The following is a 22534-nucleotide window of genomic DNA, read 5'->3' on the forward strand; positions in this document are numbered from 1 at the left end:
AAGGAGAACAGGAAAGAAGGAAGGAAAACAGGAAAGAAGGAAGGGGAACAGTAGAGCAGGAAGGAAGGGGAATAGGAAGGAAACAAGGAAGGGGAAATAAGGAAGGAAGGGGAAAGAATCAAGAAAGGAAGTAAAGGGAACAGGATAGAAGGAAGGAGAACAGGATAGAAAAAGGGGAACAGGAAAGCAGGAAGGAAGGAAAGAAGAAAGGAATGGGAACAGGAAGGAAGGAAGGGAAAAAATCAAGAAAGGAAGTAAGGAGAACAGGAAAGAAGGAAGGAAAACAGGAAATAAGGAAGGGGAACAGTAGAGCAGGAAGGAAGGGGAATAGGAAGGAAACAAGGAAGGGGAAATAAGGAAGGAAGGGGAAAGAATCAAGAAAGGAAGTAAAGGGAACAGGATAGAAGGAAGGAGAACAGGATAGAAAAAGGGGAACAGGAAAGCAGGAAGGAAGGAAAGAAGAAAGGGAGGGGAAAGAATCAAGAAAGGAAGGGGAACAGTAAAGGAGGAAGGAAAGAGAACAGGAAAGAAGGAAAGAGACCAGGAAAGAAGGAAGGGGAACAGGAAGGAAGGAGAAAAGGAAAGAAGGAAGGAAGGGGAACAGGAAAGAAGGAAGGAGAACAAGAAATAAGGAAGGGGAACAGGAAAGAAGGAAGGAAGGGGAACAGGAAAGCAGGAAGGAAGGGGAAAGGAAGGAAAGAAGAAAGGAAGGGGAACAGGAAGGAAAGAAGGAAGGAAGGGGAAAGAATCAAGAAAGGAAGTAAGGGGAACAGGAAAAAAGGAAGGAGAACAGGAAAGAAAGAAAGAGAACAGGAAAGAAGGAAGGGGAACAGGAAAGCAGGAAAGAAGGGAAACAGGAAAGAAGGAAGGGGGACAGGAAAGCAGGAAGGAATGAAGAAAGGAAGGGGAACAGGAAGGAAGGGGAAATAATCAAGAAAGGAAATAAGGGGAACAGGAAAGAAGGAAGGAGAACAGGAAAGAAGGAAGGGGAACAGGAAAGCAGAAAGGAAGGGGAACAGGAAGGAAACAAGAAAGTAAGGTGAAAGAATCAAGAAAGGAAGGAAGGGGAAAGAATCAAGAAAGGAAGTAAAGGGAACAGGAAAGAAGGAAGGAGAACATGAAGGAAGGGGAACAGGAAAGAAGGAAGGGGAACAGGAAGGAAATAAGAAAGGAAGGGGAAAGAATCAAGAAAGGAAGGGGAACAGTAAAGGAGGAAGGAAAGAGAACAGGAAAGAAGGAAGGAGGGAGAACAGGAAAGAAGAAAGGGGAACAGGAAAGAAAGGAGAAAAGGAAAGAAGGAAGGATGTGGAACAGGAAAGAAGGAAGGTAGGGGAACAGGAAAGAAGGAAGGAGAACAAGAAAGAAGAAAGGAGAACAAGAAAGAAGGAAGGGGAACAGGAAAGAAGGAAAGATTGAGAACAGGAAAGAAGAAAGGAAGAACAGGAAAGAAGTAAGGAAGGAGAACAAGAAGAGGGAAGGAAGGAGAACAGGAAAGAAGGAAGGAAGGGGAACAGGAAAGAAGGAAGGAAGGGGAACAGGAAAGCAGGAAGGAAGGGGAACAGGAATCAAAGAAGAAAGGAAGGGGAAAAAATCAAGAAAGGAAGGGGGACAGGAAAGAAGGAAGGAAGGAGAACAGTAAAGAAGGAGGGATGGAGAACAGGAAAGAAGGAAGGGCGGAGAATAGGAAAGAAGGAAGGAAGAGGAACAGGAAAGAAGGAAGGAAGGGGAACATGAAAGAAGGAAGGAGAACATGAAAGAAGGAAGGAGAACAGGACAAAAAGAAGGAAGGGGAACAGGAAAGAAGGAAGGAGAACAGGAAAGAAGTAGGGAATGAGAACAGAAAAAAAGAAGGAAGGATAACAGGAAAGAAGGTAGGGGAACAGGAAAGAAGGAAGTAGAACAGGAAAGAAGGAAGGAAAGGGAACAGGAAAGAAGGAAGGGGAACAGGAAAGAAGGAATGAAAGAGAACAGGAAAGCAAGAAGGGAAGGGGAACGGGAAGGAAAGAAGAAAGGAATGGGAAAGAAGCAAGAAAAGAAAGAAGGGGAACAGTAAAGAAGGAAGGAAGGAGAACAGGAAAGAAGGAAGGGGAACAGGAAAGAAGGAAGGAAGGAGAACAGGAAAGAAGGAAGGGGAACAGGAAAGAAGGAAGGGGAACAGGAAAGAAGGAAGAAATGAGAACAGGAAAGAAGGAAGGAGAACAGGAAAGAAGGAAGGAAAGAAAGAAGAAAGGAAGTGGAAAGAATCAAGAAAAGAAGGAAAGGGAACAGGAAAGAAAGAAGGAAGGGACGAATGAAGAAAGGAATGAAGGGGAAGGAATCAAGAAAGGAAGGAAGGAGAACAGGAAAGAAAGAAGGAGAACAGGAACGAAACAAGTTATGAAGAGGAAAGAAAAAAGAAAGTAGGGCAGGGAAAAGAAGCAGAAATGAAGATGATAGATAATTAATAGATAGATAATAGATAGATGATAGATAGATGATAGATAATAGATAGATAATAAACAGATAATAGATGTATAATAGATATATAGATAATAGATAGATGATAGCTAGATAATAGATAGATGATAGCTAGATAATAGATAGATGATAGATAATAGATAGATAATAGATAGATGATAGCTAGATAATAGATAGATAATAGATAGATGATAGATAGATAATAGATAGATAGATGATAGATAATAGATAATAGATAGATAATAGATAGATAACAGATAACAGATAGATAATAGCTAGATAATAGATAGATGATAGATAATAGATAGATAATAGATAGATAATAGATAGATGATAGATAGATGATAGATAGATTATAGATAGATAGATAATAGATAGATGATAGATAATAGATAGATGATAGATAACAGATAGATAATATAGATAGATAATAGATCGATAATACATAGATAACAGAGAACAGATAGATAATAGATAGATAGATAGCTAATTGAAAGATAATAGATATATAATAGATAACAGATAGATAATAGATAGATAATAGATAGATTGATAGATAATAGATAGATAATAGATATATAATAGTATAATAGATAACAAATAGATAGATAATAGATAAATGTCTCAATAGACCCAAATCCTCTTCCACCACGTTCCAAATTCTAGTGAAATGTCATCCAAGAAGTTGGCAGCTATTATAGAAGCCTCCATAGAAGTTTCCGTGGTTTCCATGAGTGGTCACATACTTTTTGGATGTATATGACACCTTATTGGTTACTTAGCTGTTACTACATGGAAATTAATAGGGGCCTCATTATCTATGTCCAGGTATTCTGCTATAGGACCCCATTCTCGTTCATCCCCTTGTTCATGATCGCAGACCACCACCAGCAGAGCGGAGATTCAGACAGGAGCTGACATGCAATCTGCTTCTAATTGTCTTCTGCCGGCGGTGTGATGGGTGCACTGGGCCGTGCAGGTGGATCCGTCTCATAGGAAATAACAGAAGTTGGTCTTCTAGAAGTAAATTGAATCAATGGTAATACGGATTTGTCTTTCTCTTCCGCCCCAGGCATTTGATGGCTTCATCTTCGCTTTCTTTGCGGTGGAAATGGTCATTAAGATGATAGCATTGGGCATCTTTGGGCAGAAGTGCTACCTGGGAGACACGTGGAACAGACTGGATTTTTTTATCGTCATGGCTGGGTGAGTAGTAAATTATGTCCGGAGGGATATCAGCTCCTCTACTGCTGTGATGTAGATATCTCCTAGGTATTGGGAAAATGGGTCTGAAAGTAACCACACTCATTGGGTATCTCATTAATCGGACGGTTATAGTAATGGTATGAGACTACAAAAAATGGTGGCTGCTTTCTTTCGGAAACAGCGTCACTCCTCTCCATGTGCTGTGTGTGATATTACAGCTCCGCTCCATTCACATAGATGAGACCAAGGTACAATATCAGACAAGTCCATAGACAAAAGTAGCTGTTTCTATAAGAAAGCAGCTATAATTTTCACATACAACCACATTAAGGAGTTAGACCTGCTGAGGAAATCATTAGAAAGTCCATGAACTTGAAAAATGCTGGTGCTGCTTTAACGCTATATACAAATATATAACTACTATAATACTGCTCCTATGTACAAGAATATAACTACTATAATACTGCCCCCTATGTACAAGAATATAACTACTATAATACTGCCCCCTATGTACAAGAATATAACTACTATAATACTGCCCCCTATGTACAAGAATATAACTACTATAATACTGCCCCCTATGTACAAGAATATAACTACTATAATACTGCTCCTATATACAAGAATATAACTACTATAATACTGCTCCTATGTACAAGAATATAACTACTATAATACTGCTCCTATGTACAAGAATATAACTACTATAATACTGCTCCCTATGTACAAGAATATAACTACTATATTACTGCCCCCTATGTACAAGAATATAACTACTATAATACCGCCCCTATGTACAAGAATATAACTACTATAATACTGCCCCCTATGTACAAGAATATAACTACTATAATACTGCCTCCTATGTACAAGAATATAACTACTATAATACTGCCCCCTATGTACAGGAATATAACTACTATAATACTGCCACCTATGTACAAGAATATAACTACTATAATACTGCTCGTATGTACAAGAATATAACTTCTATAATACTGCTCCCTATGTACAACAATATAACTACTATAATACTGCCCCTATGTACAAGAATATGACTACTATAATACTGCCCCTATATACAAAAATATAACTACTATAATACTGTCCCCTATATACAAGAATATAACTACTATAATACTGCCCCCTATGTACAAGAATATAACTACTATAATACTGCCCCTATGTACAAGAATATAACTACTATAATACCGCCCCTATGTACAAGAATATAACTACTATAATACTGCCCCCTATGTACAAGAATATAACTACTATAATACTGCCTCCTATGTACAAGAATATAACTACTATAATACTGCCCCCTATGTACAGGAATATAACTACTATAATACTGCCACCTATGTACAAGAATATAACTACTATAATACTGCCCCCTATATACAAGAATATAACTACTATAATACTGCTCGTATGTACAAGAATATAACTTCTATAATACTGCTCCCTATGTACAACAATATAACTACTATAATACTGCCCCTATGTACAAGAATATGACTACTATAATACTGCCCCTATATACAAAAATATAACTACTATAATACTGTCCCCTATATACAAGAATATAACTACTATAATACTGCCCCCTATGTACAAGAATATAAGTACTATAATACTGCCCCTATGTACAAGAATATAACTACTTTAATACTGCCCCTATGTACAAGAATATGACTACTATAATACTGCCCCTATATACAAAAATATAACTACTATAATACTGTCCCCTATATACAAGAATATAACTACTATAATACTGCTCCTATGTACAAGAATATAACTACTATAATACTGCTCCCTATGTACAAGAATATAACTACTATAATACTGCCCCCTATGTACAAGAATATAACTACTATAATACTGCCCACTATGTACAAGAATATAACTTCTATAATACTGCTCATATGTACAAGACTATAACTACTATAATACTGCCTCCTATGTACAAGAATATAACTACTATAATACTGCCCCCTATGTACAAGAATATAACTACTATAATACTGCTCATATGTACAAGAATATAACTACTATAATACTGCTCCTATGTACAAGAATATAACTACTATAATACTGCCCCCCTATGTACAAGAATATAACTACTGTAATACTGCTCCCTATGTACAAGAATATAACTACTATAATACTGCTCCCTATGTACAAGAATATAACTACTATAATACTGCCCCCTATGTACAAGAATATAACTACTATAATACTGCCCCCTATGTACAAGAATATAACTACTATAATACTGCCCCTATGTACAAGAATATAACTACTATAATACTGCCTCCTATGTACAAGAATATAACTACTATAATACTGCCCCCTATGTACAAGAATATAATTACTATAATACTGTCCCTATGTACAAGAATATAACTACTATAATACTGCCCCTATATACAAAAATATAACTACTATAATAATGCCCCCTATGTACAAGAATGTAACTACTATAATACTGCCCCCTATGTACAAAATATAACTACTATAATACTGCTCCTATGTACAAGAATATAACTACTATAATACTGCCCCTATGTACAAGAATATAACTACTATAATACTGCCCCCTATGTACAAGAATATAACTACTATAATACTGCCCCCTATGTACAAGAATATAAATACTATAATACTGCCCCTATGTACAAGAATATAACTACTATAATACTGCCCCAAAACCTACAAAAGACAAAAGACAAAAATATATCTCATACCCTACCATCATTATATATAAATGTAAAGCAAAGTTGCATAATAAATATAGGGTACTTAGTGAACTATTTTTGATCAAAAAAAGTATACAAGCCGTCCCACCAGCGGCAAGGTGACCCTAAATTGGGACGGTACCTATACTGTCTATATTAAAAACCTTACTGTATATCAAAGTTGAAGTAATGCATATAAAAGGGTAGACAAATAGGACCGGGTCCCAACTCCAGACCACCCAGGCCCGTGGTAAGCTACATATATACCAGTCAGCTCAACAAAGGGGATGCCACACCCTTAAATTGCACAGAATGCAAACAAGACAAAAAACCAGGCAATGTGAACTGAGGTCTAAGATGGTAGACATGCAAGAAATAGGAGCATGTTCACACTAGCAAAAAAGAAACAAAACCTACAAAAGACAAAAATATATCTCATACCCTACCATCATTATATATAAATGTAAAGCAAAGTTGCATAATAAATATAGGGTACTTAGTGAACTATTTTTGATATATAATACTGCCCCAATATACAAAAATATAACTACTATAATACTGCTCCTATGTATAAGAATATAACTACTATAATACTGCCCCTATGTACAAGAATATAACTACTATAATACTGCCCCCTATGTATAAGAATATAACTACTATAATACTGCCCCTATATACAAGAATATAACTACTACTAGATGGTGGCCCGATTCGAACGTATCGGGTATTCTAGAATAGGTATGCGGCCGACGGGGTGCAATTAGCAGAGCGGCGTTTAAATTTGGCGCCCAAATCGCTGATTGGTCGCGTTCGGCAACCGCGACCAATCAGCAAAGCGGTGTTTAAATTTGGCGGCAATATCGGTGATTGGTCGGGGGCGGCGGCCGCGACCATTCTGCGAACCGTGTTAGTGAGGACTGGAGAGCGTGTTTAAATTTGGCACCAAAATCGCTGATTAGTCGCGACCAATCAGCAGAGCGGTGTTTAAATTTTGCGCCAAGACTGCTGATTGGTCGCGGCCGCTGACCGCGACCAATTAGCAGAGCGATACAGAGCGGGGTTTAAATTTGGCACCAAAATCGCTGATTGGTCGACGGCCGCGACCAATCAGCAGAGCGGTGTTTAAATTTGGCGCCAATACTGCTGATTGGTCGCAGCCGCCGACCGCGACCAATCAGCAGAGCGATGCAAAGCGGGGTTTAAATTTGGCCCCAAAGTCGCTGATTAGTCGCGTCTGACGGCCGCGCCAATCAGCGATTTTGGCGCAAAATTTAAACAACGCTCTGTTGATTGGTCGCGGCCGTCAGACGCGACTAATCAGCGACTTTGGGGCCAAATTTAAACCCCGCTCTGCATCGCTCTGCTGATTGGTCGCGATCGCCGGCCTCGACCAATCAGCAGAGCGTTGTTTAAATTTGGCGCCAATCTCGCTGATTGGTCGCGGATGGCGGCCGCGACCAATCAGCAGAGCGGTGTTTAAATTTGGCGCCAAAATCGCTGATTGGTCGCGGGCGGCTGCCGCGACCAATCAGCGAACCGTGTTAGTGAGGAATGGAGAGCGTGTTTAAATTTGGCACCAAAATCGCTGATTAGTCGCGACCGCTACCAATCAGCAAAGAGGTATTTAAATTTGGCGACAATACTGCTGATTGGTCACGGCCGGCGACCGCGACTAATCAGCAGAGCGATGCAGAGCGGGGTTTAAATTTGGCGCCAGAATTGCTGATTGGTCGCCGGCCGCGACCAATCAGCAGAGCGGTGTTTAAATTTGGCGCCAAAATTGCTGATTAGTCGCGGCTGACGGCCGCGACCAATCAGCAGAGCGTTGTTTAAATTTTGCGCCAATACTGCTGATTGATCTCGGCCAGCGACCGCGATCAATCAGCAGAGCGTTGTTTAAATTTGGCGCCAATCTCGCTGATTGGACGCGTCTGCCGTCCGCGACCAATCAGCAGAGCGTTGTTTAAATTTGATGCCAAGCTCGCTGATTGGTCGTGGCTGGCATCCGCGACCAATTAGCACAGCAGTGTTTAAATGTGACGGCAAGATCGGTGATTGGTCGCGGCCGCTATTTAAATGTGGCGCCCAAATCGGTGATTGGTCGCGGGCGGCGGCCGCGACCAATCAGCAGAGCGGTGTTTAACTTTAGCGCCAAGATCACTGATTGGTCGCGTGCGGAGAGCGCGACCAATCAGCGAATCGTATTGGTGAGGAGCGGGGAGCGGAATCGTATTAGTGAGGACCCGGGAGCGCCGCTGCCTGTGCGGATACTTCCGCTGCGAGAACCCGGGACATGAGCGACTGCTCGCAGCAGAAGTATCCGGACCCGCAGCGCCGCTCCCCGGTCCTCCCTTCACACCCTAACCGCTGATGTCCCCACAGTATCCGCATGGTGTTACAAAGGTCCGGACATTTGTGTTAAAAATCGCTGATTGGTCGCTGGCGGTGCCTGCAACCAATCACCGATTTGGGCGCCAAATTCAAATATCGGCTGCGACCAATCACCGATCTTGGCTCCACATTTAAACAAAGCTGTGCTGATTGGTCGCGGACGATATTTAAATTTGGCGCCCAAATCGGTGATTGGTCGCGGGCAGCGCCAGCGACCAATCAGCGATTTTTAACACAAATGTCCGGACCTTTGTAACACCATGCGGATACTGTGGGGACATCAGCGGCTAGGGAGTGAAGGGAGGACCGGGGAGCGGCGCTGCGGGTCGGGATACTTCTGCTGCGAGCGCCCGCTCATGTCCCGGGTTCTCGCAGCAGAAGTATCCGCACAGGCAGCGCCGCTGACATTCATGCGGCTAGGGTGTGAAGGGAGGACCGGGGAGTGGCGCTGACATCCAATTGGTCGCGGCATCTATTTAAATCTGCCGCACAAATCGGTGATTGGTCGCTGTCTTGGCCCGCGACCAATCACTGATCTTGGCGCCAAAGTTAAACACTATTGTGCTGATTGGTCGCGGACGCTGACCGCGATCAATCACCGATTTGGGCGCCAAATTTAAATATCGGACGCTACCAATCACCGATCTTGGCTCTACATTTAAACACCGCTGTGCTGATTGGTCACGGCCGATATTTAAATTTGGCGCCCAAATCGGTGATTGGTCGCGGGAAGCGCCAGCGACCAATCAGCGATTTTTAACACAAATGTCCGGATCTTTGTAACACCATGCGGATACTGTGGGGACATCAGTGGCTAGGGTGTGAAGGGAGGACCGGGGAGCGGCGCTGCGGGTTGGGATACTTCTGCTGCGAGCAGTCGCTCATGTCCCTGGTTCTCACAGCAGAAGTATCCGCACAGGCAGCGCCGCTTCCCGGTCCTCCCTTCTGCATGGAGGTCAGCGACGCCGGCGGTCCTTCCGCTGCTACCGGCCGCGAGATGAGCGCCTCGTGCCGCTCGTCTCCCGGCTGCATCTCCGTCCCGCAGATGGGTCCGGCGGTCGGGTTCCTTCTGCTGGTACCGGCCGGGAGATGAGCGCCTCGCGCCGGTCATCTCCCGGCTGCATCGCCGCTCAACTCTGTCCCGCAGATGAGCCGCTAACGGCCGCCATCTTTTTTCAGAAATCCAGCGGCGCTGATTGGCCGCTGGCGGACCAATGAGCGACGCGGGATTTCCTGGACAGACAGACACACAGACAGACAGAAAGACAGACAGACAGACAGACGGGATAAGACAATTATATATATAGATAATACTGCTCCCTATGTGCAAGAACATAACTACTATAATACTGCTCCTATATACAAGAATATAACTACTATAATACTACCCCTATGTACATGAATATAATTAATATAATACTGCCCCCTATGTACAAGAATATAACTACTATAATACTGCCGCTATATACAAGAATATAACTACTATAATACTGCCCCTATGTACAAGAATATAACTACTATAATACTGCCCCCTATGTACAAGAATATAACTACTATAATGCTGCCCCTATGTACAAGAATATAACTACGATAATACTGCTCCTATGTACAACAATATAACTACTATAATACTGCCCCCTATGTACAAGAATATAACTACTATAATACTGCTTCTATGTACAAGAATATAACTACTATAATACTGCCCCCTATGTACAAGAATATAACTACTATAATACTGCCCCCTATGTACAAGAATATAACTACTATAATACTGCTCCCTATGTACAAGAATATAACTACTATAATACTGCTCCCTATGTATAAGAATATAACTACTATAATGCAGTTCCTATGTTCAAGAATATAACTACTATAATACTGCCCCCTATGTACAAGAATATAACTACTATAATACTGCCCCCTATGTACAAGAATATAACTACTATAATACTGCCCCTATGTACAAGACTATAACTACTATAATACTGCCCCTATGTACAAATATATAACTACTATAATACTGCCCCTATGTACAAGAATATAACTACTATAATACTGCTCCTATGTACAAGAATATAACTACTATAATACTGCTCCTATGTACAAGAATATAACTACTATAATACTGCACCCTATGTACAAGAATATAACTAATATAATACTGCCCCTATGTACAAGAATATAACTACTATAATACTGCCCCATGTACAAGAAAATAACTAATATAATACTGCTCCCTATGTACAAGAATATAACTACTATAATCCTGCTCCTATGTACAAGAATATAACTATTATAATACTGCCCCTATGTACAAGAATATAACTAATATAATACTGCCCCCTATGTACAAGAATATAACTGCTATAATACTGCTCCTATGTACAAGAATATAAATACTATAATACTGTCCCTATGTACAAGAATATACCTACTATAATACTGCCCCTATATACAAAAATATAACTACTATAATACTGCCCCCTATGTATAAGAATATAACTACTATAATACTGCCCCTATATACAAAAATATAACTACTATAATACTGCCCCTATGTACAAGACTATAACAACTATAATAATGCCCCCTATGTACAAGAATATAACTACTATAATACTGCCCCTGTGTACAAGAATATAACTAATATAATACTGCCCCCTATGTACAAGAATATAACTACTATAATACTGCCCCTTTGTACAAGAATATAACTAATATAATACTGCCCCTATGTACAAGAATATAACTAATATAATACTGCTCCCTATGTACAAGAATATAACTACTATAATACTGCCCCTATGTACAAGAATATAACTAATATAATACTGCTCCCTATGTACAAAAATATAACTACTATAATACTGCCCCTATGTACAAGAATATAGCTAATATAATACTGCCCCCTATGTACAAGAATATAACTAATATAATACTGCCCCTATGTACAAGAATATAACTAATATAATACTGCCCCTATGTACAAGAATATAGCTAATATAATACTGCCCCCTATATACAAGAATATAACTACTATAATACTGCCCCTATGTACAAGAATATAACTAATATAATACTGCTCCCTATGTACAAAAATATAACTACTATAATACTGCCCCTATGTACAAGAATATAGCTAATATAATACTGCCCCCTATGTACAAGAATATAACTAATATAATACTGCCCCTATGTACAAGAATATAACTAATATAATACTGCCCCTATGTACAAGAATATAGCTAATATAATACTGCCCCCTATATACAAGAATATAACTACTATAATACTGCCCCTATGTACAAGAATATAACTAATATAATACTGCCCCTATGTACAAGAATATAACTACTATAATACTGCTCCTATGTACATGAATATAACTACTATAATACTGCCCCCTATGTACAAGAATATAACTTCTCTAATACTGCTCCTATGTACAAGAATATAACTACTATAATACTGCCCCCTATGTACAAGAATATAACTACTATAATACTGCCCCTATGTACAAGACTATAACTACTATAATACTGCCCCTATGTACAAATATATAACTACTATAATACTGCCCCTATGTACAAGAATATAACTACTATAATGCTGCCCCTATGTACAAGAATATAACTACTATAATACTGCCCCTATGTACAAGAATATAACTAATATAATACTGCTCCCTATGTACAAAAATATAACTACTATAATACTGCCCCTATGTACAAGAATATAGCTAATATAATACTGCCCCCTATGTACAAGAATATAACTAATATAATACTGCCCCTGTGTACAAGAATATAACTAATATAATACTGCCCCCTATGTACAAGAATATAACTACTATAATACTGCCCCTTTGTACAAGAATATAACTAATATAATACTGCCCCTATGTACAAGAATATAACTAATATAATACTGCTCCCTATGTACAAGAATATAACTACTATAATACTGCCCCTATGTACAAGAATATAACTAATATAATACTGCTCCCTATGTACAAAAATATAACTACTATAATACTGCCCCTATGTACAAGAATATAGCTAATATAATACTGCCCCCTATGTACAAGAATATAACTAATATAATACTGCCCCTATGTACAAGAATATAACTAATATAATACTGCCCCTATGTACAAGAATATAGCTAATATAATACTGCCCCCTATATACAAGAATATAACTACTATAATACTGCCCCTATGTACAAGAATATAACTAATATAATACTGCTCCCTATGTACAAAAATATAACTACTATAATACTGCCCCTATGTACAAGAATATAGCTAATATAATACTGCCCCCTATGTACAAGAATATAACTAATATAATACTGCCCCTATGTACAAGAATATAACTAATATAATACTGCCCCTATGTACAAGAATATAGCTAATATAATACTGCCCCCTATATACAAGAATATAACTACTATAATACTGCCCCTATGTACAAGAATATAACTAATATAATACTGCCCCTATGTACAAGAATATAACTACTATAATACTGCTCCTATGTACATGAATATAACTACTATAATACTGCCCCCTATGTACAAGAATATAACTTCTCTAATACTGCTCCTATGTACAAGAATATAACTACTATAATACTGCCCCCTATGTACAAGAATATAACTACTATAATACTGCCCCTATGTACAAGACTATAACTACTATAATACTGCCCCTATGTACAAATATATAACTACTATAATACTGCCCCTATGTACAAGAATATAACTACTATAATGCTGCCCCTATGTACAAGAATATAACTAATATAATACTGCTCCCTATGTACAAAAATATAACTACTATAATACTGCCCCTATGTACAAGAATATAGCTAATATAATACTGCCCCCTATGTACAAGAATATAACTAATATAATACTGCCCCTATGTACAAGAATATAACTAATATAATACTGCCCCTATGTACAAGAATATAGCTAATATAATACTGCCCCCTATATACAAGAATATAACTACTATAATACTGCCCCTATGTACAAGAATATAACTAATATAATACTGCCCCTATGTACAAGAATATAACTACTATAATACTGCTCCTATGTACATGAATATAACTACTATAATACTGCCCCCTATGTACAAGAATATAACTTCTCTAATACTGCTCCTATGTACAAGAATATAACTACTATAATACTGCCCCCTATGTACAAGAATATAACTACTATAATACTGCCCCTATGTACAAGACTATAACTACTATAATACTGCCCCTATGTACAAATATATAACTACTATAATACTGCCCCTATGTACAAGAATATAACTACTATAATGCTGCCCCTATGTACAAGAATATAACTACTATAATACTGCTCCTATGTACAAGAATATAACTACTATAATACTGCCCCCTATGTACAAGAATATAACTACTATAATACTGCCCCCTATGTACAAGAATATAACTACTATAATACTGCCCACTATGTACAAGAATATAACTACTATAATACTGCCCACTATGTACAAGAATATAACTACTATAATACTGCCCACTATGTACAAGAATATAACTACTATAATACTGCCCACTATGTACAAGAATATAACTACTATAATACTGCTCCTATGTACAAGAATATAACTACTATAATACTGCTCCTATGTACAAGAATATAACTACTATAATACTGCCCCCTATGTACAAGAATATAACTACTATAATACTGCCCCCTATGTATAAGAATATAACTACTATAATACTGCCCACTATGTACAAGAATATAACTACGGTACTATAATACAGCGCAGATCCACTATATAATTTTCTGGTTGTGGTTTGTCATTGCTGCATTGTCTTTGGACATTTGAGAAGTTGGATGCTGGAGACTTTGAGCTGTAAAATCCACTTCTCTTCTGTATGTTCACTACATGGTGTTGAGTATTGCAGCAGCAATATTGGCTGAATTACCCTGTAATATTTTGCCAGGTCTGATGTCTGGCACCGGCGCGCTCTGCGGTCACACTTACATTACAGCCAATGAACGGTCTATTAGAGTGCACTAATTTGTTTGTGCGGTCTTAGTCATTTGTATGTGATACGGCCCCGCAGCTGCTTAGTCACCGTCCTGTAAAGTCTGTTGTGTTTTTCTGTCTTCTTAATTCCGACTGTAAATTCCAGAGAACATTGTGATTGCCATAAGAGGACACGATGTCTGTGCCAGTGAGAAAGGCAGAGAGAATAGTGAACTGACTGGGGGAGTTGTTTATTACCGAGCTGCCATCCGGTTATGTAAAAATACCACACACACAGAGAAAAAAAAGAAAAGATTGAAAAAAAGAAGACAAGAACGCGTAAATATGCAATAAAAAACAATTCACAAAAATAATACTGAAATGCCCAAAGCGAAAAATATGCAAAAATTAACACAAAACATGTAAAAAGAATATGACTTGTATATGCAAATGAAAAACAAAGAAAAGGGCACAGTACCTACAGTCAAATATGGTGGAGGTTCGAAGATGTTTTGGGGTTGTGTTGCTGCCTCTGACACTTGGTGCCATGAGTGTGTACAAGACATCATGAAATCTGAAGATTACCAAAGGATTTTGGGTTGCAGTGTAGTGCCCAATGTCTGAAAGTGTCATGGGTGTGTCAGGTATAATAGACAGTCGCTCTGGATCTGGCTGTAGGAGGTCACTGCGCTTGGCATTACAGACTCCTTCTTAATCCTTCTTCCTTTTGGACCCAGCAGCGACCTCCCTCCTGCTGCTGATTGACACACCTTTGCCTGGGAGTTAAAAACACTCAGTTTCCTCCAGGGAATTGATGGTGATACTTCTATGTACCTTTGTGCAGGCTTGGGGCACTAGCAGTCGGTTAGCTTCTTCTTTGGTGCCCTTGGAGGACAGTTGTCATTACTCCTCTGGTGTCTGCTCAAGCTAAGTTTATCCTCTTTGTTGTCTACCTTGTTGTCTTTAGTTTGTAGTGGGACCTGACCAGTGCTCACCCCTCCTTCCTCTCTGAGGCCAGGCTCTAGGGACATCCAGGGTTTAGGGTCCTGCTCGGCTATAGGTGTGGAACCTATATAGGGTAGGCAGGGTGATATTAGATCTGTCTAGGGTTCTTCACTCCCCCTTTCCCTTGTGTTTGGGCTTCCTTCCCCTCTTCCCTTCGTGTTGCATTTGATGTTTCCCACACCTTGCGTGACAGAAAGCTAGGTTTGAGTCCTAGGTCATGGGTCTTCCAGCAGGACAATGATCCCAAACATACTTCAAGAAGCCTCCAGAAATGGATGGGATCAAAGCATTGGAGAGTTCTGAAGTGGCAGCAATGAGTCCGGATCTAAATCCCATTGACACCTGTGGAGAGATCTTAAAATTGCTATTGGGAAAAGACGCCTTCACATATGAGAGACCTGGAGCAGTTTGTAAGAAGAGTCCAAAATTACAGCTGAGAGGTGTAAAAAGCTTGTTGATGGTTATAGGAAGCGATTGATTGCAGTTATTTATTCCAAAGGGTGCAACAAAATATTAAGTTGTGGGTGCCAACAATTTTGTCCGAACCATTTTTGGGGTTTTGTGTGAAATGATGTCCAATTTGCCTTTTTCTCTGTTTTTTATGTTTTGTTCCAATACACACAAAGGAAATAAACATGTGCGTGGATACCCGGGGGTCTCCCGTGGGCAGAATACTACTCAGACAGCACAGAGTGAGGGTAAAACACTGTGGCAATACTTTATTGAATCACCAAACAGGCAAAAACATATTGAACAGTCCTAGCAACTACCCAAGATGGTGCAAAATTACAGAGTCTCACCCTTCCGCTGACTTGCCGGGATTAGTGCAGCTGTGACTCCAGGGCTTCTAGGGCCTACTACCCCCACCAGTGCCACCCTGGTTTTGGCGGGCACCCACATAGAGGAGATAATGACAAGCTTAGAAAGCTGACAGTCCATTGAGGCACTTGGCCAGGTGACCGGATTGTCCCCACCTGGCTTCTCCGAGCATATCCATGGGGGCCAGGTAACCGGAGGGTCCCAACCTGGCTTCTCAGAGCGTATCCATGGGTGCCAGGTGATCGGCGGGTCCCAGCATGGCTACCCCAAACATATCCATGGGGCCAGGTGATTGGATGGTCCCAACCTGGCTTTTCCGAACGTATACATGGGTTCTGTGATAGTCAATGGAGCAGATCTGTATTTCTCCAGCCAGGGCTGTGGTCCCCTAAGCTGGCTTTCTGTAGAATCCAAATCTGTGTCCCTCTTGATGTAGCCATGGTGTCCTGTAGAGCTGTCACATAAAGTGTTCCTGACTGTGGTTTTGTAAAAGACACCTGATACAGAGGCATATTCCCCTTATATATTCACAACTATCCTTCAAGACATTATCCACATGTCAGGGGGAAGATGGGATGAGATCTGCCTAGTTTGTCCTCCTCTGTTTTGCAGGTCAACAAACTACAGGGCCCACACAATGGTCAATCAACATATTTAGCAAACATCCATTGTTCAATGACACTGCGACCCTGTCTTGCAAAGTCAGCAGACAATAAGTAGCAGTAAATATCAACTCAAGTGTCAACATCCAGGCTTATACAAACAATAGCCTGTGCTTCTTGACCAACCAAAGAAAAACACATAAATTCAAAAGTCTACATAAAGATAATAGCGTTTTTCTCCTGGCCTACTGAATTTACGTCCTACGTGCACAAGAAATATAAATAAAAAATTACACGATACACAAAAAAACTTTAAAATGTGCAAAAAATCCAAAATAATATGCAAAAGATCCACCTAAAATTTCCAAAAATAATAAAAATACACATAAATGCCAAAAAATAGGGACACAAATATACATAAGAATGCTCAAAATACCACAAAATGTGCAAAAATATGAAGGTATGTACAAATGTAAACATAAAATGTAGAAGAATGCAAAAAAATACAGAAAAAGGCAATATGTCTTTCAAAAATACGCATAAAATGCACACATTCTACAACTTAAAAAAACACAAAAAGACGCAAAAATGGATTTGAAAGATATAAAAAAAATACGTAAAATATACAAAAAAAAAACAAAACTGAAAACCCCACAAAATCAATGATTTGCTACAATTGACTCTTTCATTTCAGCTCTCAGGTTAGGGGCCTCCATGACAGGTGCAGATGATCTAAATATTAGCTCCATTTACTGAAGCGTTGCCCGTGGAGGCGTTGTGTGCCCGCTCTTCACCATTCATCCTTTACTTAAACAGAAAAGCAAGTTACTAATTACTAAGCGGGCGAGGAGCTGGTCCAGTGCATTGTGGGGTAATTTCAGATCTTAACAGCTTGAACGTCAACATAATAAGTGGCTTGTTTTCTGCAGTAAGTGGACTTGGAAATAATGCAGCTATTACCGGGACACTCTGATAAGCCGCCAGCACAAGAGTGATGAATGCGCCGCTTTTCTTTGGCCTATTCACTTGGCTTTCATGAGTTGATTACAATGAACATAGAGGCATTAGGAAAAAGACTGCAAATGAGGTGATACAGGACATCTAGCTACACGCTGGGCCGCCATTGGCTCACCCTGTAATCCTGTTTGGTTCAATCTTTCCTAGGAAATGTTCTATTTTATGCTGTTCACCCCAGCTAACAATGGACAGGTCACTGCCTCCCACAAGGTTAAAGCACTCATCTCCTGCTGTAGTCTTCATCCTCATCTGATTGGTTACTGTGTGTTTTTTTCCCACCCACTTTTCAACTCCTCTCCTCGTGATTGGTTACAGAATGTTCTATTACCGCCTATTTTACAATTTCTCGCCTGCTGCTGTCGTCAATCCTTTGATCTGATTGGCTATAGTGTGTTCTTTCTCCACCCACTTCATATTCTTTCTCTTTGCTGTGATCAGTCCATTGATCAAATTGGTCACAATGTATTTTATCCCTGCCTACTTATCTCCTCTCCTCCCACTGTCAACATTCCCATGACCTGATTGGTTAAATTGTGTTCATCCTTCTCCCACTCCACTATTTCTCCTGATGCTGTTATCAGTTCCTTAATCTAATTGGCTAGAGTGTGTTCTATTCCCCCCGCCTATTGAACAACTCCTCCCACTGTCAAAATTCCCGTGATCTGATTAGTTACATTGTGTTTTGTCTCTTCCACAAATTTATAACTCATGATGCTGTCATCAGTTCCTTTTATCTAATTGGTTTCATTGTGTTCCTTCAAGGCCGACTTCACAATTTCTCCAGTTCCTTCATCTGATTAGTTATATTTTGTTTTATCTCCACACACTTCACAATCTTTCCTGCGGCTTGCATAATTCTTTTGATCTGATTGGTTACAGTGTCTTCTATACCCCCCCCCCCCAACTTTACAGTTCCCCTCCTGCAACTGTCATCATTCCTTTGACCTGATTGGTTACAGTGTGTTCTAACTCCTCCTACTTCACAGCTCCTCTCTTGCTGCTGTCATCATTCCTTTGTCCTAATTGGTTGCAGTGTGTTCTATCCCCGCCTACTTCACAGCTCCTCTCCTTCAACTGTCATCATTCCTTTGATCTGATTGGTTACATTGTGTTCTAACCCCTCCTACTAGTTAAAAGAAAAAAAGGGTCCCCCTATAAAATCTAACCAGGAAATGCTAAACAGACAGCTGCGAGCTGATATTAATAGCCAGGGAAGGGGCCATGAATACTAGCCCCCTCCACGGCTATTAATATCACCTCTCAGCGGTCCCAGAAATGGCGCATCCATATGATGCGCCAAATCTAGCGCTTAGCCTCCTCTCTTCCCACTGCCCTGTAGGGGTGGTGAGTGGGGTAATGGGGTTGGGGTTCACATCAGCCTTGTATTGGCGGTTGACGTGATGCCCAGGTTAGTAATGGAGGGCGTCTATAAGACGCCGCCATTACTAACCGCGTAGTAAAGTTGTCGGCGCTTTTTCAATAAATACACGGCCAGAATAAAGTATTTTAATGAAATAAAAAACACACGGTTTAAAAAAAAAAATGATTGTACCTTGTCCGCGAAGCCATCGATCTTCTGAAAAAAAAAGTAAGAAAACGAACAACCATATCCCTCACCTGTCCGCCGTCAACAACACAGTCCACGATTACCGCCGACTGTCCCTCGGCGATCCGGGTCACTTCTACAGCAGTGACATCAGCAATCACTGATGTCACTGCTGTAGAAGACAGCAATGTACACTGACAGGGGTGTAAAATCACTCCTGTCAGTGTACATTGCTGCTGCAGGAGGTCACTGGAGTTCATCAGCTGAAGATCAGCTGATCAGCCCCGGTGAGCTCACCACTATGGGAACATTCTTCTGAATTTTCCCACGGTGAGATCATGTGAGCAATCAGCCAGGAGGACACCAGGGGGCGCCGGACAGGTGAATATAAGGTTTTTTTTTTTTTTTTTTTTTTACTTTTTTTTTTCTTTTTTTTACTATTGGTGATTCCCGGCTCTGCTGAGGAGAACTACTGCTCCTCTCAGCAGCGCCACTCTTGCTGTTATCAGCGGGAGAGTACTCCTCCTCTGCTGACCGGGTACCACCCGCACCTCTTTTCTGCCGCGACTTTGCGCCTATTGGTTTTAATTAAAACGCATCAAATCGGCAGGTATAAATATTATACCTGCTGATTTCATGCGGTTCAATTGTAGTAAATGGGGGCGAATTTGCAGCGGAAGCGCCCGCACAATGGTCATGCTGCGGTTTTTACCGCAATGCTAATCCTGAGCGGAAATTTCCGCATCATGTGCACAGCACATCAGGATTACCATTGCTACAGCTGGCAGACCTATTAACAAGAGTTTTCGCAGCGTTTCTACGGCAGAAAAACCGCCGCGGAAATGCATCAAAAACACTTGGTGTGCACATAGCCTTAGGTGTCTTCATCAGTCATAGTATAACAAAGTATCTGAAGAAACACAAATATATACACAAAAAGAGCGGATCCATGACATAATAAATGGACATTTAAGAAAACAAACTGAGCTCAGAGAGTGAATCCTTCATTCGCTTAGATAAGTGGTGTGAAAGTTACATTGCCCAATATCCATGTAAATCAGAGACCTGCTGTCCTCACTGATTCTGGAGCAGATTCCTCATATTTTGTAGTAAGTCATGAATACTTGTGACAGATTTAGTTCTGTGTGGTTTGTTCACAGACCCATCTGTGTTTTTGTGATTTTGCCTTTTAATATAACAACTTTCCTATTGTTTATTTTGTGTCCTGGACCACAGAAATGTTTATCCACAGCTTGATGGTTTTTTTAGTCTATAATCGGGTGGCGATGAGACTTCATCCTTACCCTCAGTTTCTGCACTGTTTCTCCAACATGGACCCCCAGTAAGACAAACAGTGCACAAATTCCAGGCAGCATGGTGGCTCAGTGGTTAGCACTGCAGCCTTGCAGCGCTGGGGTCCTGGGTTCAACTCCCAACAAGGATGACATCTGCCAGGAGTTTGTATGTTCTCCCCGTATTTGCATGGGTTTCCTTTTGTTCTCTGGTTTCCTCCCACACTCCAAAGACATACTGATAGGGAATGTAGATTGTGAACCCCAATGGGGACATTGGATATAATGTCAGTAAAGGGCTATAGAATTAATGATACTATATAAGTGAGTAAAATGCATAATTAAAAAAAATTATGTACACCACAATGGAAGAGGAATTCACAGCTCCTCTCAATATTCCTTTGACCTAATTGGTTACAGTGTGTTCTATCCCCGCCTACTTCACAGCTCCGCTCTTGCTGCTGTCATCATTCCCTTGATCTGATGGGTTACATTGTGTTTTATACCCGCCTACTTCACAGCTCCTCTCTTGCTGCTGTCATCATTCCCTTGATCTGATGGGTTACATTGTGTTTTATACCTGCCTACTTCACAGCTCCTCTCTTGCTGCTGTCATCATTCCCTTGATCTGATGGGTTACATTGTGTTTTATACCCGCCTACTTCACAGCTCCTCTCTTGCTGCTGTCATCATTCCCTTGATCTGATTGGTTGCAGTGTGTTCTATCCCCGCCTACTTCACAGCTCCTTTCTTGCTGCTGTCATCATTCCCTTGATCTGATTGGTTGCAGTGTGTTCTATACCCGCCTACTTCACAGCTCCTCTTTTGCAATTGTCATCATTCCTGTGACCTGATTGGTTACAGTGTGTTCTATCCCTGCCTACTTCACAGCTCCTCTCTTGCAGCTGTCATCATTTCCTTGATCTGATTGGTTGCAGTGTGTTCTATCCCTGCCTTCTTCACAGCTCCTATTTTGCAATTGTCATCATTCCTGTGACCTGATTGGTTACAGTGTGTTCTATCCCTGCCTACTTCACAGCTCCGCTCTTGCTGCTGTCATCATTCCCTTGATCTGATGGGTTACATTGTGTTTTATACCCGCCTACTTCACAGCTCCTCTCTTGCTGCTGTCATCATTCCCTTGATCTGATGGGTTACATTGTGTTTTATACCCGCCTACTTCACAGCTCCTCTCTTGCTGCTGTCATCATTCCCTTGATCTGATGGGTTACATTGTGTTTTATACCCGCCTACTTCACAGCTCCTCTCTTGCTGCTGTCATCATTCCCTTGATCTGATTGGTTGCAGTGTGTTCTATCCCCGCCTACTTCACAGCTCCTTTCTTGCTGCTGTCATCATTCCCTTGATCTGATTGGTTGCAGTGTGTTCTATACCCGCCTACTTCACAGCTCCTCTTTTGCAATTGTCAT

General features: G+C 40.5%; 1 protein-coding gene across 3 annotated transcripts in view; it reads left to right on the top strand.

Moving 5' to 3' along the window:
• CACNA1H (calcium voltage-gated channel subunit alpha1 H) overlaps positions 1 to 22534 on the top strand; it is a 606200-nt gene that overhangs the window by 338564 nt on the left and 245102 nt on the right. For all 3 annotated transcript variants that reach the window (XM_073648442.1, XM_073648440.1, XM_073648441.1), the window contains exon 4: positions 3530 to 3663. In XM_073648442.1, the coding sequence (XP_073504543.1) occupies positions 3530 to 3663 (134 nt within the window). The remainder of the gene's footprint in view (positions 1 to 3529; positions 3664 to 22534) is intronic.

This window comes from Phyllobates terribilis, unplaced genomic scaffold (assembly GCF_046119375.1).
Source record: "Phyllobates terribilis strain yellow unplaced genomic scaffold, ASM4611937v1 Scaffold_9__5_contigs__length_417890890, whole genome shotgun sequence".
NCBI classification, from domain to species: domain Eukaryota; kingdom Metazoa; phylum Chordata; class Amphibia; order Anura; family Dendrobatidae; genus Phyllobates; species Phyllobates terribilis.